At 47.2% G+C, this 24,027-nt stretch overlaps 1 protein-coding gene across 4 annotated transcripts in view; it reads left to right on the forward strand.

Moving 5' to 3' along the window:
• The window catches only part of NRAP (nebulin related anchoring protein), a 135,400-nt gene that overhangs the window by 101,110 nt on the left and 10,263 nt on the right, over positions 1-24,027 (forward strand). For all 4 annotated transcript variants that reach the window (XM_077258017.1, XM_077258020.1, XM_077258021.1 and 1 more), the window contains 6 exons: positions 1,243-1,350; positions 1,428-1,739; positions 6,699-6,803; positions 9,728-9,826; positions 10,485-10,589; positions 12,750-12,857. In XM_077258017.1, coding sequence (XP_077114132.1) covers positions 1,243-1,350; positions 1,428-1,739; positions 6,699-6,803; positions 9,728-9,826; positions 10,485-10,589; positions 12,750-12,857 — 837 coding nt within the window. The remainder of the gene's footprint in view (positions 1-1,242; positions 1,351-1,427; positions 1,740-6,698; positions 6,804-9,727; positions 9,827-10,484; positions 10,590-12,749; positions 12,858-24,027) is intronic.

Consider the following 24,027-nt stretch of genomic DNA (forward strand, 5'->3'; position numbering starts at 1 on the left):
ATCCTGGTGGTGGGCTGATATCTTTACACCCTAGATTTTTGTTTTGTATCTCTGTTCCCTGAATAGAAGGTTTGCAGGCATCGAACTTGAGCCTTGGGTGGTGAGTATGTAGGTTGTGAAGTTGGTTTATGTATATATTGTATATAGTGTATTGTATATATTGTATATAGTGTGTATAATAGAGGGTCTTAGTTAGGTTGGGTGGGGGATTGGGGGGTTTCAACAGCGGTGATATGAGACTGATCTGGCCTGGCCCAGGCCCCGCCTGGGGAAAAACTTTGGGGCCTGATCCTAGCTCGGATAATTCCTGAACTTTGTGGCCAGAGCTGGATCAAGGGTGGCGGGATAGTTAGTGTAGGTGTGTGTATATATATATATAAAAAAAAAAAAAAAATAAAAAAAAAAAAATAAAAAAATAAATAATAAAAAAAAAAAAATAAATAAAAAAAAAAAAATAAAAAATTAATAATAATAATTTTGTATAGTGTATTGTATTTAGGTTTGTTGTAGGGTGTATGTGGCGGTGCAAGCGGGTGGCTGTAAGGTAAGGCAGTGGGACCAGTAGGGTTTTGCTGTGTTTGCGGCGTTGTATAAATCTGTATATAATGTGTTTATAGTGTATATATTGTTTATATTGTATATAGGACGGTGTGAATGTAGTTGGGGTTGTATATAGTAGTATGAATGAAGCTGGGCCGGGGGTCTTGTATGATTTTATTACTATTTATAATTTTTTACAGGGGTATTAATGTAAGTTATGAGTATTTTGTTTGTTGTCTTTTCTTTTTTGCTTTCTTTATTTAATTGGAATTTTCTTTCTTGTCCCTGATTAGTAGGTTTCTTTTTTGTCTTTTGTGGCCGTCTGATTGGAGCTTTGTTCTTATGTTTTGTTTTGTTGTGTTCTATTTGTAGTGTATCATAGTTAGTGTCATGTGAAAGTATTTTATTTAATAAAAGACTCACTGTGTTATCTGTGGTGTTACATAGGACTGCAGGTGACATCTACTACATTATCTGTACTCAGAGAGTTATCACTGTGTTATCTGTGGTGTTACATAGGACTGCAGGTGACATCTACTACATTATCTGTACTCAGAGAGTTATCACTGTGTTATCTGTGGTGTTACATAGGACTGCAGGTGGCATCTACTACATTATCTGTACTCAGAGAGTTATCACTTTGTTATCTGTGGTGTTACATAGGACTGCAGGTAGCAGTGATACATTTTCTATCCTCTGCAGATAAAGTACCGGGAGTCCTGGCTGAATGCTCGCGCTCATGGTCACAAGCTCACAATGGACGCGCTTCAGTTCCAGGCGGCCAAGTCCTCGGGCTGTATAGCCAGTGATGTGAGTTCACACTGATGTGCGCTCTTTCCTGTGGTCTTGGGACTGCGTCTGTGTAACCTGACGATCTCTTATATTAGTACAAGTACAAGCACAATTATGTCGCAGAGAGAGGGAAACACATCGGCGCCCGCAGCATCCTCGACGACCCGAACATCCTGCGCTGCCTGCGAGTCGCCAAGTTACAGAGCGAGCAAGAATACAAGAGGCACTCCCAGAGTCTGCACTCCCAGTATCACCTCTCCTCCGACATGGTGGACCTGGTGCACGCCAAGAGGGCGCAAGCGTTAGCCAGCGGCCAGGACTACAAGGTTCTGCTCCACCAGTACACCACCGAACCGGAGGACCTGAGGCTACAGTGCGCAAAGCAAGCACATCTGCTGCAAAGTGAGGTGAGACTGTTGTGGGGGATCTGTGGATGACGCACTGTTATGGGGGATCTGTGGATGACGCACTGTTATGGGGGATCTGTGGATGATGCACTGTTATGGGGGATCTGTGGATGACACACTGTTATGGGGATCTGTGGATGACTCACTGTTATGGGGATCTGTGGATGACGCACTGTTATGGGGGACCTGTGGATGACGCCCCGTTATGGGGGACCTGTGGATGACGCCCCGTTATGGGGGACCTGTGGATGACGCCCCGTTATGGGGGACCTGTGGATGACGCACTGTTATGGGGTTCTGTGGATGACGCACTGTTATGGGGGACCTGTGGATGAAGCACTGTTATGGGGATCTGTGGATGACGCACTGTTATGGAGGATCTGTGGATGACGCACTGTTATGGGAGATCTGTGGATGACGCACTGTTATGGGAGATCTGTGGATGACGCACTGTTATGGGGGATCTGTGGATGACGCCCCATTATGGGGGACCTGTGGATGAAGCACTGTTATGGGGGATCTGTGGATGACGCACTGTTATGGGGATCTGTGGATGACGCACTGTTATGGGGATCTGTGGATGACGCACTGTTATGGGGATCTGTGGATGACACACTGTTATGGGGGATCTGTGGATGACACACTGTTATGGGGGATCTGTGGATGATGCACTGTTATGGGAGATCTGTGGATGACGCAGTTATCAGGGTTCTGTGGATGATGCACTGTTATGGGGGATCTGTGGATGACGCACTGTTATGGGGGATCCGTGGATGATGCACTGTTATGGGGATCTGTGGATGACGCAGTTATCAGGGTTCTGTGGATGAAGCACTGTTATGGGGGATCTGTGGATGACGCACTGTTATGGGGGATCTGTAGATGACGCACTGTTATGGGAGATCTGTGGATGACGCCCCGTTATGGGGGATCTGTGGATGATGCACTGTTATGGGGGATCTGTGGATGACGCCCTGTTATGGGGATCTGTGGATGACGCCCCGTTATGGGGGATCTGTGGATGACGCCCCGTTATGGGGATCTGTGGATGACGCCCCGTTATGGGGGACCTGTGGATGAAGCACTGTTATGGGGGATCTGTGGATGAAGCACTGTTATGGGGGATCTGTGGATGACGCACTGTTATGGGGGACCTGTGGATGACGCACTGTTATGGGGGACCTGTGGATGATGCCCCGTTATGGGGGACCTGTGAATGATGCCCCGTTATGGGGGATCTGTGTCTGGCACGGGGCCTTTCTGCTTCCCGCCTCGTGTATGTAGGCGCTGTTGCGTTTCGCTCTTTCTGCGGTGTGGCGCTTCGGCTCGTTAGTGGATGTGATTGTGACACTTTGTATCTGGCGGTCGGGGAGTGATTCGCATTTCCCATCATTTATTGAGGGCGCTGATAATAATACAACACAGGGAATCGCTGATGGTGGAAACACTTCATCCACTCGAGGTCCCTGGTATCAGACGTGATCCATTATTTACTGACGCGTCGTGTGAACAAATGCAAACAGCTCCTCCTGACAGTTTGATGTGCGAGGAAAACGAAGAAGACGCCGCTCAATAATTAACGCTGATCAAAGCCGCTCGTTAAACCTCTAATCATCCTGGATTGAGAAGATTTTCTCCAGAAAATGGATATTACACACTTCACATCTCCATGAAAACTGCTTCTTTATTCTGTATTTTCTGCCTTTATCCTCTACTTTATATTGTAGCGCTCGCGTCGCTTGCAGCCATTTTCCCCATTTTTTAGGGGGAGGAGAAAAGTTTGGTGATAATGAATGTGGCCGTCACCCGGCAAGGATCGCACCCGGCTTTACCAGACTCCGCAGAAGCAAATCTGCCTTTCTTGTATTTACTGAGAGGACCGGTTGGTTCTGTCATCTCTCCTGCCTGAATGGGAAGGACTTAAAGGGGGATTCCAGCTGACAACTTCTGCCCTAACCAGCAAAAGGGTCATAATGTCTAATGCTAAGTGTGAAAAAGTAAGCAAACTCTTGGGACGTGGTTGTACCCCTTTAATTCTGAGCACATCTCTGAGGGTTTGAGTCCAAAGACCCCACTGACTGAGGAGTCTTCTAGATGAAGCCATTTCTTGAAGCCGTCCTCCTTCGTGGAGCTTTTGGAAGAGGTTCTCCTTTTCCTGATACAGTTTTTGAAGAGTTTTTTTTTCTTTTTTTCATAGTTTTCTTCATTTTCTTTTTTTGCATCCTTTTGATGGACAGTGTCTACTTTGTAACATTTTCCATCCTGCACTTTCTTTTTTCGTCACTGCATTTCAAAACCTGAAGCAGAAGAAAAAGGCTGAAAAGACCGAACGTGTTTTTTTGGACGATTTATTCAGGTGATTTTTTTTATCGACCCACTACAAATAAAACCCCTTCAAAACTGCAAGTAGAGAGACCGAAGCACAGAAACAGCGGAGTACAGAGAGAATGGAAAGTCATACACTGCACACTTGTTTGAAGACCTAATCCAAAACCAATCTGCTCCTAATTGTTATTTTTTATTTGACGGCCTTCAGATTAGTCTCGAGCCATGGTGACTTGATGGATGAACGATCTAGAGAACAATCGATCTTGTGTAAGCCTAGACAGGTCCACCATGGTATTCTCCGTGGTTATTTTGATAGTATCAAGCCTTCGGGTTGCTGGTCTTCTTCTCCTTGTTCCTTCTATTCTTCTGACCATGATGTCCTTCTCCAGTGATCACTCTCTTCGTATCATGTGTCCACAGTAGACAAGTCGTAGCTTGGTGATCCTTGCTTCCAGTGACATGTCTGACTTCATTTGTTCCAATATTGATGTTTGTCCTTCTTGCCATCCATGATATTGATAACATCGTTCTCCAGCACCACATTTCAATGGCGTCGATTCTTCTTCTGTCTTGTTTTTTTATCATCCAGGTTTCGCATCCATATCTTACCACAGAGAAGACCAGACTATGTTCGAGCTGTGTCTTCATCGCCAGTGAAATGTTCCTCGCTTTGAAGGCCTCGTCCAGTGACTTCATTATTGATTTCCCCAGGGCGATTCTCCTATTGACTTCCGGTGTCGTCGCTGCATCTTGAGTGATCATAGATCTGAGTAGGTTGAAGTCCTTTACAACTTCCAGTTTGTCGCCGTCCATCTCAGATGTGTCCCAGTCGTACCTGGCAGTGGTCAATATCTTTGTCCTCTTTGTATTGAGTAGCAGTCCATCTTGACCCTCCGTAATAAGTCCTTCACTCCATCTACGCTTGTTGTTCTCTGCGTATTTAGGATTGAGGATGGTTTGTCCAGCAATTTCGATTCCTTCTTCTTTTTTGGGAATTCCATCGTTCCTGAAAATAATGTTTGCATACAAACTGAAGCGGAATGGTGACAGGATGTCTCCTTGTCTGATGCTTCGCTGTACTTTGAACCATGCCGTCTCGCCATGTCCCGTTCAGACTGTCGGCAATCACAACTCTTGTTCCTCAGCCTTCTCTGAATCCTGCCTGTTCCTCTGGCCGCTCTTTATCAGTAAGGCTGTGGCCGTGTTTGGAGGATCTCCGGTAGTATTTTGCTTGTATGAGGTATGAGCGCCATGGTCCAATAGTTTCCACAGCCGCTTCCACGCCCTTCTTTGTAATTGGAATAAACACGGAACTTGTCCAGTCTTTGGGCCATTTACCAGTTGTCCATATCTGTGGACTCAGGCGAGTGACGGCATCTACTGCGGCTTCAGAAGACTTTATTAGCTCTGTTGGAATATTGTAACATCCAGAAGCTTTATCACAGCGATGACTTGGTCTTTCAGCATGTTCGAATCTGTATCCTCTCCAGGCTGTTCGTTCTTGTAGACATGCTCAGTGTCCTCTCCTTCTTTCCTTGATCTGTTCTGGCTCAGTAAGTTTCTCCCCGTTGGCGTCTTTCATCATTACCACTCTTGGTTGAAACTTTGGTCGTATGTCTTCCTGGTCTTCCCCTTCAGATGTTCACTTAAAGTAATAAGTCTTTATATGACTCCATGAGTCCTCACGTTTTCCTTCATCTGTGTCCAGTAATATAAATCGGTTGTGCAGACTGTTACAAAAAACCTGAGGTATGCTTGTCAAATCGATGTTGGAAATGACCTGTCGTTGACTCTGCGTATCTTGACTCTAATCTTTTCTTTCCAAAGTTCATGATCAGGTTCACATTCAGCTCCTGGCCTTGTTTTCACGGTTATGACCAACGACCTCCGACTTTGTTGAACACATATGTCGTCAATCTGATTCTTATAGGTCCCGTTCGGTGATGTCCATGTCTACAGTCTCCATTTGTGATTTTGGAAGAAGATGTCCATGATGGACAGTTGATTTTATAGTGCAAAAGTCAAGGAATCTTCCTCCAGTCTTGTTTCAATCAACTCCAAAGTTTCCAATAACGATTCCATGTTTGACGTGGCCCACTTTGGCACTCAAGTCTCCAATGATAACGAGAACATATCGTATCAAACATCTCAAAAATCTTCTGAAAAGTTATCTTATTCTTTAAATGTTATCAGCTCGAATACCCCTTTAATTCTGATCTGTTTGGAATACAGAGGCAGTCTACTGTATGACCGCTTCTGGCCACGAGAGAGTCGTGCTCCTTAGAGAAGGTCTGTGCACCTTAGAGTGGTCACCAGGTAGGACAAGTGATTGCGAAGCAGCTAACAATTGTGCACAACATTCAAGGAGCAGAAACCCCATCCTGCGCCTGGTCTGTGACCCCTGATGGGAGCCAGCATCTTATTCACATTCATTACAAGTAACCAGAGTTAAATAAACTTATCTGAATCTGCTGATAATAATAATGTAATATTAATTCCCCCACGACCGACCCGACCAGAGTCTGCTCTATTATTTAATGGCTTCTCTCATTTACTGGGAAACATTGTATATGATGCTTCTCCTCTGGGAACCTGCATGAATCCTAATTATCCGTCTCTGCTCTCCCACAGTCACGATACAAATCAGATCTAAACTTCCTAAGAGGTGTGGGATGGGACACGGCGGGATCTCCGCATATTCAAAGTGTGAAGAAAGCCGGAGAGCTGATCAGTGAGGTAAGAAATCCGGAAAGGGTGTTCTCCTATACTATAATACTGCCACTATGTACAAGAATATAACGGCTATAATACTGCTCCCTATGTACAAGAATATAACTACTATAATACTGCTCCTATATACAAGAATATAACTACTATAATACTGCTCCTATGTACAAGAATATAACTACTATAATACTGCCCCTATGTACAGGAATATAACTACTATAATACTGCTCCATATAACTACTATAATACTGCTCCCTATGTACAAGAATATAACTACTATAATACTGCCCCTATGTGCAAGAATATAACTACTATAATACTGCCCCTATATACAAGAATATAACTACTATAATACTGCTCCTATGTACAAGAATATAACTACTATAATACTGCTCCTATGTACAAGAATATAACTGCTATAATACTGCCCCTATGTACAGGAATATAACTACTATAATACTGCTCCATATAACTACTATAATACTGCTCCCTATGTACAAGAATATAACTACTATAATACTGCCCCTATGTGCAAGAATATAACTACTATAATACTGCCCCTATATACAAGAATATAACTACTATAATACTGCTCCTATGTACAAGAATATAACTACTATAATACTGCTCCTATGTACAAGAATATAACTACTATAATACTGCTCCTATGTACAAGAATATAACTACTATAATACTGCTCCTATGTACAGGAATATAACCACTATAATACTGCTCCTATGTACAAGAATATAACTACTATAATACTGCTCCTATGTACAAGAATATAACTACTATAATACTGCCCCTATATACAACAATATAACTACTATAATACTGCTCCTATGTACAAGAATATAACTACTATAATACTGCTCCTATGTACAAGAATATAACTACTATAATACTGCCCATATGTGCAAGAATATAACTACTATAATACTGCTCCTATGTACAAGAATATAACTACTATAATACTGCCCCTATGTACAAGAATATAACTACTATAATACTGCCCCTATGTTCAAGGATATAACTACTATAATACTGCCCCTATGTACAAGAATATAACTACTATAATACTGCTCCTATGTACAAGAATATAACTACTATAATACTGCTCCTATGTACAAGAATATAACTACTATAATACTGCCCCTATGTACAAGAATATAACTACTATAATACTGCTCCTATGTACAAGAATATAACTACTATAATACTGCTCCTATGTACAAGAATATAACTACTATAATACTGCTCCTATGTACAAGAATATAACTACTATAATACTGCTCCTATGTACAAGAATATAACTACTATAATACTGCTCCTATGTACAAGAATATAACTACTATAATACTGCTATGTACAAGAATATAACTACTATAATACTGCCCCTATGTACAAGAATATAACTACTATAATACTGCTCCTATGTACAAGAATATAACTACTATAATACTGCTCCCTAAGTACAAGAATATAACTACTGTAATACTGCCCCTATGTACAAGAATATAACTACTATAATACTGCCCCTATGTACAAGTATATAACTACTATAATACTGCTCCTATGTACAAGAATATAACTACTATAATACTGCCCCCTATGTACAAGAATATAACTACTATAATACTGCCCCTATACACAAGAATATAACTACTATAATACTGTCCCTATGTACAAGAATATAACTACTATAATACTGCTCCTATGTACAAGAATATAACTACTATAATACTGCCCCTATGTTCAAGGATATAACTACTATAATACTGCCCCTATGTACAAGAATATAACTACTATAATACTGCTCCTATGTACAAGAATATAACTACTATAATACTGCTATGTACAAGAATATAACTACTATAATACTGCCCCTATGTACAAGAATATAACTACTATAATACTGCTCCTATGTACAAGAATATAACTACTATAATACTGCTCCCTAAGTACAAGAATATAACTACTGTAATACTGCCCCTATGTACAAGAATATAACTACTATAATACTGCTCCTATGTACAAGAATATAACTACTATAATACTGCTCCTATGTACAAGAATATAACTACTATAATACTGCTCCCTATGTACAAGAATATAACTACTATAATACTGCTCCTATGTACAAGAATATAACTACTATAATACCGCCCCATGTACAAGAATATAACTACTATAATACTGCTCCCTATATACAAGAATATAACTACTATAATACTGCTCCTATGTACAGGAATATAACTACTATAATACCGCTCCTATGTACAAGAATATAACTACTATAATACTACCCCTATGTACAAGAATATAACTACTATAATACTGCTCCTATGTACAAGAATATAACTACTATAATACTGCTCCTATGTACAAGAATATAACTACTATAATACTGCTCCCTATATACAAGAATATAACTACTATAATACTGCTCCTATGTACAAGAATATAACTACTATAATACTGCTCCTATGTACAAGAATATAACTACTATAATACTGCTCCCTATATACAAGAATATAACTACTATAATACTGCCCCTATATACAAGAATATAACTGCTATAATACTGCCCTATGTACAAGAATATAACTACTATAATACTGCTCCTATGTACAAGAATATAACTACTATAATACTGCTCCTATGTACAAGAATATAACTGCTATAATACTGCTCCTATGTACAAGAATATAACTACTATAATACTGCTCCTATGTACAAGAATATAACTACTATAATACTGCTCCTATGTACAAGAATATAACTACTATAATACTGCTCCTATGTACAGGAATATAACTACTATAATACTGCCCCTATGTACAAGAATATAACTACTATAATACTGCTCCTATGTACAAGAATATAACTACTATAATACTTCATTTCTTAAATATTATATTATTTCCTTACAGAACAAATACCGGCAGAATCCCGGATCTTTGTCTTTTACTGCAGTTACAGATTCTCCTAGTCTCCTACATGCCAAAAATAGTTATCAGCAGTGCAGTGAGGTAAGAGTATCAGGATATCTGTCTAATGGCTTTTCTCTGGGGTATAATACAGGATGTAACTTAGGATCAGTAATGTCTATCATCAGTATCTGGTGACCGCTCATCACCTCCATCATCAGTATCTGCCAGATACTGATGAAGGAGGTGATGGGCGGTCACCAGATACTGATGATGGAGGGGACGGGCGGTCACCAGATCCTAATGATGGATGGGACGGGCAGATCCTGATGACGGAGGTGATGGGCGGTCACCATATCTTGATGATGTAGGAGACGAGCGGTCACCAGATCCTGATGATGGAGGTGACGGGCAGATCCTGATGGGATTGACATTTCTCTTTTCTTCAGTCACTTTGTATTTTGTTAGTTGCTACATATAAGCCATTAACCCCTCTCTCCCTGGACGCTTCTTGTTCCGCTCCTTTCCTCCCGCTTCGCTTGCTGTGTTCTGTGGAGTGACGGATTGTGATCTCAGATCCGGTGAGCGCTGCTCTTCTGTTTCTGGATGACACCTATAATTGTAATGCAGCACTGTACGTTTCCTCTACAAGCTGCTATCTGTAAGAACTGGTGCCGGAGCGGCGCCTCTTGGATTTTTCTTTCTCCCCTGCCTATAACTTTTGCACAGTGCTGTATCTCCTCCACATTTGTGTTTCCAGAGATTGTATAAATCGGGGGATCAGGACTCGCTGCACAGATACACGTTACCTGCAGATCATCCCGATTTCATCCGCGCTCGGGTCAACGCCTCTCAGATAAGTGACGTACGTTTCATTCTCTGTTTGGATTGATGTCATTAGGGATAAATCTTTCCTTTCTTGTGTATCATGTCCCAGTGATCTCTGGATCTGGGATATCAGACATGTGGCAATACGGGTCACATACCGTTGTTGCTGCTCATGCTTTACACTGCAGGCTTACTCTATTTCAGCTAAGATCAGTCACTTGTCTATTAGTGTGTCATGTCCTCTGACGTCCCCCCGCCTCATCACTTGTCTATTAGTGTGTCATGTCGTCTGACGTCCCCCCGCCTCATGACTTGTCTATTAGTGTGTCATGTCGTCTGACGTCCTCCCGCCTCATCACTTGTCTATTAGTGTGTCATGTCGTCTGACATCCTCCTCCCGCCTCAGTACTTGTCTATTAGTGTGTCATGTCGTCTGACGTCCTCCTCCCGCCTCAGTACTTGTCTATTAGTGTGTCATGTAGTCTGATGTCCTCCCGCCTCATCACTTGTCTATTAGTGTGTCATGTAGTCTGACGTCCCCCCGCCTCATCACTTGTCTATTAGCGTGTCATGTAGTCTGACGTCCCCCCACCTCATGACTTGTCTATTAGCGTGTCATGTCCTCTGACGTCCTCCAGCCTCATGACTTGTCTATTAGCGTGTCATGTTGTCTGACGTCCTCCTCCGGCCTCATCACTTGTCTATTAGCGTGTCATGTCGTCTGACGTCCCCCCACCTCATTACTTGTCTATTAGCGTGTCATCTCGTCTGACGTCCTCCCGCCTCATCACTTGTCTATTAGTGTGTCATGTTGTCTGACGTCCTCCTCCGGCCTCATCACTTGTCTATTAGTGTCATGTCCTCTGACGTCCTCCGGCCTCATGACTTGTCTATTAGCGTGTCATGTTGTCTGACGTCTCCCCACCTCATGACTTGTCTATTAGTGTGTCATGTCCTCTGACGTCCTCCCGCCTCATGACTTGTCTATTAGTGTGTCATGTTGTTTGACGTCCTCCTCCCGCCTCAGTACTTGTCTATTAGTGTGTCATGTAGTCTGACGTCCTCCCGCCTCATGACTTGTCTATTAGCGTGTCATATCGTCTGACGTCCCCCCGCCTCATCACTTGTCTATTAGTGTCATGTTGTCTGACGTCCCCCCACCTCATGACTTGTCTATTAGTGTGTCATGTCCTCTGACGTCCTCCTGCCTCATGACTTGTCTATTAGCGTGTCATGTTGTCTGACGTCCTCCTCCCGCCTCAGTACTTGTCTATTAGTGTGTCATGTCCTCTGACGTCCCCCCGCCTCATCACTTGTCTATTAGTGTCATGTTGTCTGACGTCTCCCCACCTCATGACTTGTCTATTAGCGTGTCATGTCATCTGACGTCCTCCTTCCGCCTCAGTACTTGTCTATTAGTGTGTCATGTCCTCTGACGTCCCCCCACCTCATGACTTGTCTATTAGCGTGTCATGTTGTCTGACGTCCCCCCACCTCATGACTTGTCTATTAGTGTGTCATGTCGTCTGACGTCCCCCGCCTCATGACTTGTCTATTAGCGTGTCATGTTTTCTGACGTCCCCCCGCCTCATGACTTGTCTATTAGCGTGTCATGTTGTCTGACGTCCCCCCACCTCATGACTTGTCTATTAGCGTGTCATGTTGTCTGACGTCCTCCCGCCTCATGACTTGTCTATTAGCGTGTCATGTCCTCTGACGTCCCTCCAACTCATCACTTGTCTATTAGCGTGTCATGTCCTCTGACGTCCCACCTCATGACTTGTCTATTAGCGTGTCATGTCCTCTGATGTCCTCCCGCCTCATGACTTGTCTATTAGCGTGTCATGTCCTCTGAAATCCCTCCACCTCATCACTTGTCTATTAGCGTGTCATGTCCTCTGACGTCCCACCTCATGACTTGTCTATTAGCGTGTCATGTTGTCTGACGTCCCCCCACCTCATGACTTGTCTATTAGCGTGTCATGTTGTCTGACGTCCTCCTCCCGCCTCATGACTTGTCTATTAGCGTGTCATGTCGTCTGACGTCCTCCCACCTCATGACTTTCTCATTTTCCGGCTCATATTTTGCCTCATATTTTACGACTGAGCAGCGCTACAGTGTAAAGCATAAGAAACATCTATGGACACAAAGATTTGGATTAAAATGATTTTCTGTTGTTTGTTTTGATTTGGGCAGAAAGCGTACAGGACCCTGTGGGAGCAGTGCCGTGCGGGGGGCTATGACCTGCGTCTGGATGCCATTCCTTTCCAGACCGCAAAAGCATCCAGGGAGATCGCCAGTGATGTAAGATGCGGGATTATGGGGACGACTGCGGTTATTATTATTATTATACATTTATATAACACCATTTATTCCATGGCGCTTTACATGTGAAAAGGGGCAAATATAGACAAGCACAATAAACATGAGTAAAACAAGCCACACATAAGTAGAGGAGGAGAGAGGACCCTGCCCGCGAGGGCTCACAGTCTGCAGGGGATGGGTGAGGATACAGGAGGAGAGAGGACCCTGCCCGCGAGGGCTCACAGTCTACAGGGGATGGGTGAGGATACAGGAGGAGAGAGGACCCTGCCCGCGAGGGCTCACAGTCTGCAGGGGATGGGTGAGGATACAGGAGGAGAGAGGACCCTGCCCGCGAGGGCTCACAGTCTACAGGGGATGGGTGAGGATACAGGAGGAGAGAGGACCCTGCCCGCGAGGGCTCACAGTCTGCAGGGGATGGGTGAGGATACAGGAGGAGAGAGGACCCTGCCCGCGAGGGCTCACAGTCTGCAGGGGATGGGTGAGGATACAGGAGGAGAGAGGACCCTGCCCGCGAGGGCTCACAGTCTGCAGGGGATGGGTGAGGATACACTAGGAGAGGGTAGAGCTAGTTGCGTGGAGGTTCAGCAGACTGAGGATCACTGCAGGTTGTAGGCTTGTTGGAAGAGGTGAGTGTTCAGGTTCCTTTTGAAGGTTTCGATGGTAGGCGAGAGTCTGATGTGTTGGGGTAGAGCGTTCCAGAGTAGGGGTGATGCACGAGAGAAATCTTGTATGCGGCTGTGGGGGGAAGAGATGTAGAGGAGGAGATCATGAGAGGATCGAAGGTTGCTTGTATGTAGGTATTGGGAGACGAGGTCACAGATGTATGGAGGAGACAGGTTGTGGATGGCTTTGTATGTCATGGTTAGGGTTTTGAACTGGAGTCTTTGGGTAATGGGGAGCCAGTGAAGGGATTGACATAGGGGAGAGGCTGGGGAATAGCGGGGAGACAGGTAGATTAGTCGGGCAGCAAAGTGTAGGATGGATTGGAGTGGTGCCAGAGTGCTAGAGGGGAGGCCAGAGAGTAGGAGGTTGCAGTAGTCGAGGCGGGAGATGATAAGGGCGTGCACTATCATTTCTGTGGTTTCATGGTCAAGGAATGCACGGATCTGGGAAATATTTTTGAGTTTGAGTCGGCAGGAGGAGGCAAGGGCTTGGATATGTGGCTTGAAAGAGAGGGCAGAGTCGAGGATAATCCCGAGGCACCGGGTGCGTGGGACTGGGGAAAGTGAGCAGTCATTGACATTGATGGATAGGTCTGGTGGAGGGGCAGAGTGAGAAGGGGGAAAGATGATGAATTTTGTCTTGTCCATGTTCAGTTTTAGAAAGCGAGCAGAAAAGAAGGCGAAGATAGCAGACAGACAGTGTGGGATTTTGGTCAGTAAGGAGGTGAGGTCAATTCCGGATAGGTAGATCTGCGTGTCATCAGCATAGAGATGGTACTGCATACCGTGGGATTCTATGAGCTGTCCCAGGCCGAAGGTGTAGATGGAGAAGAGCAGGGGTCATAGAACTGAGCCTTGGGGAACACCGACAGACAGGGGGCGAGGTGAGGAGGTGGTGTGGGAGAGGGAGACACTGGATGTTCGGTCTGTTAGGTATGATGAGATCCAGGATAGGGCCAAGTCTGTGATGCCAAGAGATGAGAGGATCTGTAGCAGGAGGGAATGGTCCACAGTGTTGAAGGCAGAAGACAGGTCCAGGAGGAGGAGGACAGAGTAGTGTCGCTTGCTCTTGGCAGTTAGTAGGTGATTGGTGACTTTAGTTAGGGCAATTTCAGTTGAGTGATGGGGTCGGAAGCCAGATTGTAATCAGTCAATGAGGGAGCAGGAGGAGAGGAAGGAGGACAGTTCAAGATGGACTTGCTGTTCCAGTAGTTTTGAGGCATAAGGGAGAAGAGATATCGGGCGATGTCTAGACACAGAGGATGGGTCGAGGGAGGGCTTTTTGAGGATGGGTGTCATTGAGGCATGTTTGAAGGACGAGGGGAAGACACCTGTTGTGAGTGAGAGGTTGAAGAGGTGCGTTAGGGTTGGGATGAAGACCGTGAAAAGGTTAGGGATGAGGTGGGATGGAAGCGGGTCAAGCGTGCAAGTGGTGAGGTGTGATCTTTACAGGAGGGTGGATAGCTGATCTTCTGCCATGGTGGAGAAGCTGGTTTTGGAGGAACAGGGTTGAACAGCTAAGAGGGGCATTGGGGGCTGCGGGTCAAAGCTTCCTCTGATCGTATCGATCTTCTGCTTAAAGAAAGAGGCAAAATCTTCAGCAGAAATGAGAGGGGAGGCAGGAGGTACTGGGGGACGGAGTAGAGAATTGAAAGTGTTGAAAAGCTGTTTAGGGTTGTGAGATAGGGAGGATATGAGAGAAAAGAAATAAGTTTGTTTTGCGGAAGTGAGCGTGAGACTTGAAGCTGGTGAGGGACTGCTTGTATGCGATGAAGTGCTCAGCAGAACGAGATCTCTTCCATCTCTGCTCAGCAACCCTGGAAGCCTGTCTCAGTTCTTTGGTCAGGCTGGTCAGCCAGGGCTGCCTGTTGATTGTATGAGTTTTGCTGTGCGTGAGGGGGGTGGCCGAATCAAATGCTGCTGTTATTGTGGTGTAATAAAAAGTGGCGGCAGCAGCATCTGTGTCATGAAGGGAGGCTATGTCTGTAAGAGGGAGAAGGGACTCAGAGAGTGATTGTAAATTGAGGTGCTTTGAGATTTCTGTGAGGGTGAGAGAGTTTGTGGAGTGGGGGTTGCGCACTAGGAGAGGAGAGGGACGAGAATGTCAGTATGGGGACAGGGGGAGGGGTGAGTTAGTGAGATTAGAGGCAGGTGAAGATGAGGTCCAGTGTGTGGCCATCTTTGTGAGTGGCCGCAGAGGAAAATTGAGTGAGGCCAAAGGAGGCAGTGAGCGATAAAACTTTAGAGGCAGCTGGGGTGGAAGCGTCAATGGGGATGTTGAAGTCACCCATGATGATAGTGGGGATATCAGCAGAGAGGAAATGAAGTAGCCAGGTGGTGAAGTGATCGAGATAGGTGAAGATGGCTAGTTCTGGGGGGCGGTACATGACAGCCAGCTGGAGGTTGGAGGGGGAATAGATGCGGAGGGTGGTAGCGGGATTGGAGAAAAGGAGCACGTATCAGACAGGAGCAAGCCCTACCCCTCCACCACGTTTGTTGCTGGAGCGAGGAGTGTGAGAGAGGTGGATTCCGCCATAAGAAAGTGCAGCTGGAGAGGCTGAGTCAGTGGAGGTGAGCTGAGGAAGGAGAGTATGTTGGTGATGAAGAGGTCATGGATAAATGGCAGTTTGTTGCAGACGGAGAGTGCGTTCCATAGTGCTCCAGTTAGGGGGGGCCAGGGGAGAGGGGGCTCGATGGATGGGTATGAGGTTATCATGGTTGCGAAAATGTGTAGATGATCGCGGCAGGGGGTTAGAGATGAGAGTGGGGATTGTCACGATTCACACCGTGACTGTCAAGATCCCTTAGCCGCTGCCCACAATATGTCACGGATCGGGGTGACTTTAGACCAGCAGCCGGCTGTCACATGTGCAGGGGGCTTATCCTAGTTATCCCTCCACTGCCACAATGTGATGAAAAAAACACACACGAGGCTATTGACCTCTTGTTTACAGCAGGGGCTTATTTTAGGTATCCCACTGCTCTTCAGTATACCATGAACTGCAGGGATTTGTGTATCCCGCTTGCAGTTCCACTTAAACCTTGCAGCTCTCTGGCGCCCCCCTTTCTCTCAGGTCAGATTAGGTACTGCACCTAGGGTGATTAGTCGCCAGAAACGCTGCCTGCTATGTACTGGCTATTGGGTGCACTGCAGCGACGCGATAACTACTCCCACTCAGGCAGGAACAATAATTATCAAGCCGCAGTCGCTACAGGGACCCCCAAAAGCTGGCACACGGTCGCTGCCACCAGCTCCAATTGAACGGGTCTGGAGCAAACCCCAAAAAAACAGTAGCGTAATTCCCTTCAGAGACAGGGTACGGTTTAGGGCAGGAAGAACGAACTAGTATTAAATAATATACCCCATAAATGATTTTTAGGCAGTGTTTATAAAAATATTTTACAAAGATGTTACAAATGAGACAATTGTAAATATGTACAAGGTAATTATAAAAATAAAAGGATTAAATGAAGAAAAGATAACACTCACATTTCTCAGATCATTGCATTGCAGGCAACAGGCTAGGAGCTTTCCATCTATCCCAGTGCATTGGCACTCGCAGTCTGGTCGCTTCAGGTAAAAAAACTCACAACTCTCCTCTCTTGGATGCCTGCCAGCACTTAAAACCTACAGTCTGTGACCTCACAGAAAGGGCCTGGTTTTCCAACTCCTCCTACCTCTTCGGTTTCACTAACTGGGCATTAAATATATCTGATGCCCGTAACTTCGCTACAGAACATAAAATAATCGCACCATACCCATCGTTCATCTCATAGTATCGTGGGCATTCCGATGAGATCAAATATGTCCTATTTGTCACGCACACTGACAGAGAAATCCCTACCTCTGTACCAGATGGAGCTACAAGCCTGTGATTAGAGTGATGCGTAGATCCTCCGAGTGTGATTATGACGATATATTTTGGTGTTCGTAACTTAAACGGTTTGCATAATATCTTCCAAAAACAGAACAAAGACCTTCCATGCGTTCTAGAAGTTTCTCTAACAGTTCCTGCTAACACAAATTTCTCTTGCAGCTATGCTAGTCGTAAATACCTTTCGTCAATAAAACTCCCCCACAAGGCAAGCTCTTCTACACAGACAGATAGAAACACAGGGAAGGAAAGAGAACCAGAGAGAGGGGGGGTTTTTAGCCCCCGCATGCTAGCAAGAAAACTAACTTATGATATTTCATACCATATCGTGACACCTCCCCCTTTTGGCGTGCGCTACGGCGGCAGGACCTCTCGGTATGCCTCCATGCGCACCTCCGTGGGTTCACCCTGGCGGGAGAGTCCATCTGCATTACCATGCTCTTTGCCCGCTTTGTGTTTAACGGTGAAGTCAAATTGCTGAAGGGCAAGGCTCCAGCGTAGCAACCTGCCATTGGTTCCACACATGGTGCTTAGCCAGCGCAGAGGGTTGTGGTCGGTCACCACGGTGAAGGTGCGACCATACAAGTAGGGCTGCAAGTGCTGCAGGGCCCAGACTATGGCCAGGCACTCCTTCTCAATGGTGGAGTAGGCCACTTCCCTCGGCAAAAGTTTCCGGCTCAGGTACAACACAGGGTGCTCTTGGTCCTCCGAGTCAACCTGGCTGAGCACAGCACCAAGGCCAAACTCACTGGCGTCAGTCTGTACCAAGAACGGTCGACTGCTGTCGACGGCTTTCAACACAGGGGCGTTGCACAGTGCTGTTTTCAACGCCTGGAAGGCCCCCTCACAGCCATCTGTCCAGTTGACGATGTGGGGTAGCTTCTTCCTGGTGAGGTCCGTCAAAGGTTTTGCCAGGCTACTATAGTGCTGCACGAAGCGCCTATAGTACCCTGCAGTGCCCAGGAAGGACATCACCTGTTTCTTGTTCCTGGGAGTGGGCCAGTTCACGATCACGCCCACTTTGTCAGGCTCTGGCTTTAGGGTGTTTCCACCTACCCGGTGCCCCAGGTAGTGAACCTCCCTCATGCCCATCTGGCACTTTCCCGGCTTGATAGTCAGTCCTGCTCGGTGAATTCGCCCGAGCACCTCTTCGAGATGCTGCAGGTGTTCATCCCAGGAGGGACTGAAGATGGCAATGTCATCTAAGTACGCCACAGCGTACTTCTCCAGTCCCTGAAGCAGGAGATTGACCATCCGCTGGAAAGTGGCAGGGGCATTCTTCATGCCGAAGGGCATGACCGTGGACTCGTACAGTCCAAAGGGTGTGATAAAGGCGGACTTCTCCTGCGCCTCGGGGCTCAGGGGAATCTGCCAGTATCCGCGACTCAGATCCATTATTGTCAGGTATTCTGCGCCAGCTAACTTCTCAAGCAGTTCCTCGATGCGCGGCATTGGGTGCGCGTCAGAGGCTGTAATGGCGTTGAGCCCCCTGTAGTCCACGCAGAACCGGGTGGTCCGGTCCTTCTTTGGCACGAGAACTACAGGTGAGGCCCACGCCCTCTTTGACCGTCGAATCACCCCCAGCTGTAACATCTCATCGATCTCCTGGCGCATAATCTGCTGCACCTGGTCAGAGATTCGATAGGGTGTTCGCCGTAGTGGGGCGTGATTCCCGGTGTCCACCTCGTGGACGGCTAACTCAGTCCGTCCAGGCCGGTTGGAGAACACGACCCGGAAGGGTTCCAGCATGGTTTGCAACTGCAACCGCTGTGGTTCATCTAGCGAGGCGCTTACCTCCACGTCCTCAATGGACCCACGGGCCTTGGCTTGGGCCAGCATGTCCAGGAGGGTGTCTTCCTCCCCGTCTTCGGGTAAGCTGCAGACCGGTAGGACGAAAGGTTCACGTTCGTGATGAGCCTTCATCATGTTGATGTGAAAGGCCTTTCGCCTACCCCGAGTGTGGTCAAGCGTGACCACATAGGTGACCGGGTTGAGCTGTTGGTGGACGACGTACGGGCCCTCCCAGGCTGCCTGAAGCTTATCCGTTGGTACAGGAACCAGCACCCACACCTTTTGACCCACGTGGTAGGTCCGCTCCCGGGCGTTCTGGTCGTACCAGTGCTTCTGTTCAGCCTGAGCCTGCGTCATGTTGTCATGCACCAACTGCGTCAAGGTCTGCATCTTGTCACGGAAGCGCATGACATACTCCACTATGGACACTTCAGAAGGGTTCGGCTCCCCTTCCCAGGATTCTCTTACCAACCCAAAGGGTCCCCGGACTCGCCTGCCGTACAGGAGCTCGAAGGGGGAGAACCCCGTCGAGGCCTGCGGAACCTCTCGGTAAGCGAATAGCAGGTGTGGGAGGTACCGCTCCCAGTCGCGCCCTTGTGTCTCAACCAGCATGCGTAGCATCTGTTTGAGGGTACCATTGAAGCGTTCACACAAGCCATTGGTCTGTGGGTGATATGCACTCGATACCAGGTGCTTCACCTGCATTTTCTTACAGAGAGCCTCCATTAGGTGAGACATAAATTGGGTCCCTCGATCAGTAAGCATTTCCCTGGGAAATCCTACACGTGAAAAGATGGCCAACAGGGCATCCGCCACCTTATCTGCCCTAATTGACGACAGAGCTACTGCCTCTGGGTACCGGGTAGCGTAGTCTACCACAGTAAGAATATATTGCTTTCCAGAGCTGCTGGTGACGGCCAGCGGGCCCACAATGTCCACCGCAATCCTCTGGAAAGGCTCCTCTATCACTGGCAAAGGGATCAGGGGAGCCTTAAGAGCAGGCCCCGCCTTCCCCACTCTTTGACAGGTGACACAGGAGCGGCAGTAGTTTGACACATCTGTCCCCATCTTAGGCCAATAGAAGTGTTGAGACAGCCGGGCCTTAGTTTTGCTGATCCCCAAGTGTCCAGCTAGTGGGATCTCATGGGCAATCCGCAACAACTCACCCCGGATTTGCTGCGGGACGACCAGCTGTCTTTCCCTCAACCACCCCTTTTGTGATTCTCCGGGTACTGTCTCCCGGTACAACCTTCCTCCTTCCCAGAACACCTTCTCCTTATCAGTCTCGGAGAATGACGCCCCGGCGAGTTGTCTCAAACTCTCTAGGCTCGCATCTGTGTGCAGAGCGGCCTGAAACTCCTGGCTAGGGGAAGCCAGAAGCGACGTCAGGGTCCCTTGCCCACGGGAGCCCTCTGGGACCTGCACTGGGTCCACCTCTGGTTCAGTCACACTGATGACTGAGGAGGGTCCGGAAGGCAGACAGGTATCTGCGTTCCGGGCACTCTGACTGCGGGTGACAGCAGCTACGTAGGCTGTCTCCCCGGGGGTTTCTACAGACCCATCAGCTGACGCTGCTATGGGCTCTACCTCCCCATCCTCCCCCATTACCTCAGGAGCATTGCTACTTAGGGGCCAGTTACCTTCCTCGGTGGCACTGGTCAATTTCATGGCGTCACCTGTCTCACGGTTCCCATGTATCTCCCCATTTCTTGTAGCACCGACACTTGCCCCTGCTAGGGGTTCCTCAGCCGTCTCACTCCGCAGAGCAACGTGGCTGAGCACTCCTGTACCTATGGACACATCAACTTTTACAGAAACATCATTATCAGATACAGTTGGCACAGGTACAACATTTTCACCATCAATCCTAGGGAAAAAATGGTTAGCAGATGCATCACTACAAGATAAAGCATGGTCAGGTAACACATGCGATCTCCCATCATCATCATCATCATCATTGTCAGGGTTAACGTTACCCTCATTAGTAGATTGGGGAGGAGGGTCATCCACGAAGTATGCAACCAACCTCCCCAAATCAGTCCCCAACAAAACATCAGTGGGCAAATTATCAGACAGCCCCACTTCCTTCACCCCGCTCCCAGCACCCCAATCAATAAAAACCCGGGCCATTGGCAAGGGACAGCTGATGCCCCCAATCCCAGTGACAGTTAGGGTTTTCCCCGGAATGATTTCTTCAGGGGCCGCCAGTTCGGGTCGGATGAGGGTTCGTTCAGCCCCGGTGTCCATGAGGCCTGTAGCAACACGACCTCCCACAGTGACGGGCTGTACGTTGTCACACACCCTCCCAACCACACGACCCACCAAAAGAACGGCTGCATTAGGCCCTGGGGCCTGGGATGAGGGGTTCTTCTGCCTGGCTGGACATTGGTGACTGAGGTGTCCAGTCTGCCTGCAGTGGTAACACTGGCGAAGTTCGGTGGTAGGTCTGGTGCTGTTGGCCACGGGGACAGGACCTCTGGTGTGTTGGCTGGCAGGGGTACTGGCGTTGGTTGCAGGCTTACCCCCTCTCCAGCTGGTGGTGACTGGCTTCCGCACTTCCGATCTACGGTTGGCCTCATAGGCATCGGCAATCTGCGCTGCTTTCGTCACGTCTTTGGGTTCTCTGTCCATCACGAACTGTCGCACTTCAGTTGGGCAAAGACGGAAGAACTGGTCTTTGATCATCAGGTCTCGCAGCTGTGCAAAGGTGGTCACTGACAGTCCTTGGGTCCACTGGTCAAAGTGGGTCCCCAGTCTATGCACCACATCACTGTAACTGTCGTGTGGGCCACGTAGGAGGGTCCGAAACTTTTTACGGTACACCTCAGGTGTAAGCTGGTACTTAGCTATGAGAGCCTGCTTTATGGCCTCATAGTCACCATCTTGTTCTTGAGGGAGAACAGCAAACGCCTCCAGAGCTTTTCCTCTCAGCCCTGGTGTCAGGTACCGTGCCCATTCTTGTGTAGGCAGCTGGTACTGTCTGCAGGCCTTCTCAAAGGCCCGCAGAAAAGTGTCCAAGTCCCCATCCTTTTCCATAACAGGAAAGTGGTCGGGCCGGGGCTTTGGTGTCTGAGCGCTGCTGGGCTCACGACTGGACTGGGACGACCCCTGCATTTGCAGTCGGGCCATCTGCAGCTGGTACTCCCGCTGCGCTTGGGCCTCTCGCTCGGCTCGCTGGGCCTCTCGCTCGGCTCTCTCTGCCTCTCGCTGGGCCTCTCGCTCAGCTCGGGCCTCAGCCTCCTGCCGGTATTGCTGAATCAGCTGCCGACGTCCCTCATGGTCGTCAGTGGGGAATTCTTTCAAGGCCGCCTGCAGGTGGGGGTCCAATTCGCCCGGATTGCTAACAGGGCCAGCATTCAGTGGTTGGACCTCTGCTGCAGCACCATGTTCGCGGGTGCTGGCATCTGCGGCTTCTGGGCCCTGTGAGTGGTCTAGAGCGGCTTCCCATTGCATCAGGGCTGCGACCAGTTCGCTTTTGTTTTTGCTTGCATAGTCAATGTGCTGTGACTTGCATAAGGCAACAAGGGTGTCTCTGGTCTGCTGTTCATAAAAGGCTTCTCCCAGCCCAACCATGGTTGCCAAATAAAAGATAGGATAGAAAAACGAAGAAAAAGGGAGGGGATAATTACCAGTACACAATTGTCTCACAACTAATAAACACTGAGTTCGTTCTCCAAACTTATTTGCGCAGAGTTCTCGCAAGAACTTTCTGCAAGTTTTTAGTGAAAGGAATGATTGCTCAAACCAAATCACTAATGCTCTAATATCCCACCGCCTTGCCACCAATATGTCACGATTCACACCGTGACTGTCAAGATCCCTTAGCCGCTGCCCACAATATGTCACGGATCGGGGTGACTTTAGACCAGCAGCCGGCTGTCACATGTGCAGGGGGGCTTATCCTAGTTATCCCTCCACTGCCACAATGTGATGAAAAAACACACACGAGGCTATTGACCTCTTGTTTACAGCAGGGGCTTATTTTAGGTATCCCACTGCTCTTCAGTATACCATGAACTGCAGGGATTTGTGTATCCCGCTTGCAGTTCCACTTAAACCTTGCAGCTCTCTGGCGCCCCCCTTTCTCTCAGGTCAGATTAGGTACTGCACCTAGGGTGATTAGTCGCCAGAAACGCTGCCTGCTATGTACTGGCTATTGGGTGCACTGCAGCGACGCGATAACTACTCCCACTCAGGCAGGAACAATAATTATCAAGCCGCAGTCGCTACAGGGACCCCCAAAAGCTGGCACACGGTCGCTGCCACCAGCTCCAATTGAACGGGTCTGGAGCAAACCCCAAAAAAACAGTAGCGTAATTCCCTTCAGAGACAGGGTACGGTTTAGGGCAGGAAGAACGAACTAGTATTAAATAATATACCCCATAAATGATTTTTAGGCAGTGTTTATAAAAATATTTTACAAAGATGTTACAAATGAGACAATTGTAAATATGTACAAGGTAATTATAAAAATAAAAGGATTAAATGAAGAAAAGATAACACTCACATTTCTCAGATCATTGCATTGCAGGCAACAGGCTAGGAGCTTTCCATCTATCCCAGTGCATTGGCACTCGCAGTCTGGTCGCTTCAGGTAAAAAAACTCACAACTCTCCTCTCTTGGATGCCTGCCAGCACTTAAAACCTACAGTCTGTGACCTCACAGAAAGGGCTTGGTTTTCCAACTCCTCCTACCTCTTCGGTTTCACTAACTGGGCATTAAATATATCTGATGCCCGTAACTTCGCTACAGAACATAAAATAATCGCACCATACCCATCGTTCATCTCATAGTATTGTGGGCATTCCGATGAGATCAAA

This window comes from Ranitomeya variabilis, chromosome 4 (genome assembly GCF_051348905.1).
Source record: "Ranitomeya variabilis isolate aRanVar5 chromosome 4, aRanVar5.hap1, whole genome shotgun sequence".
NCBI classification, from domain to species: domain Eukaryota; kingdom Metazoa; phylum Chordata; class Amphibia; order Anura; family Dendrobatidae; genus Ranitomeya; species Ranitomeya variabilis.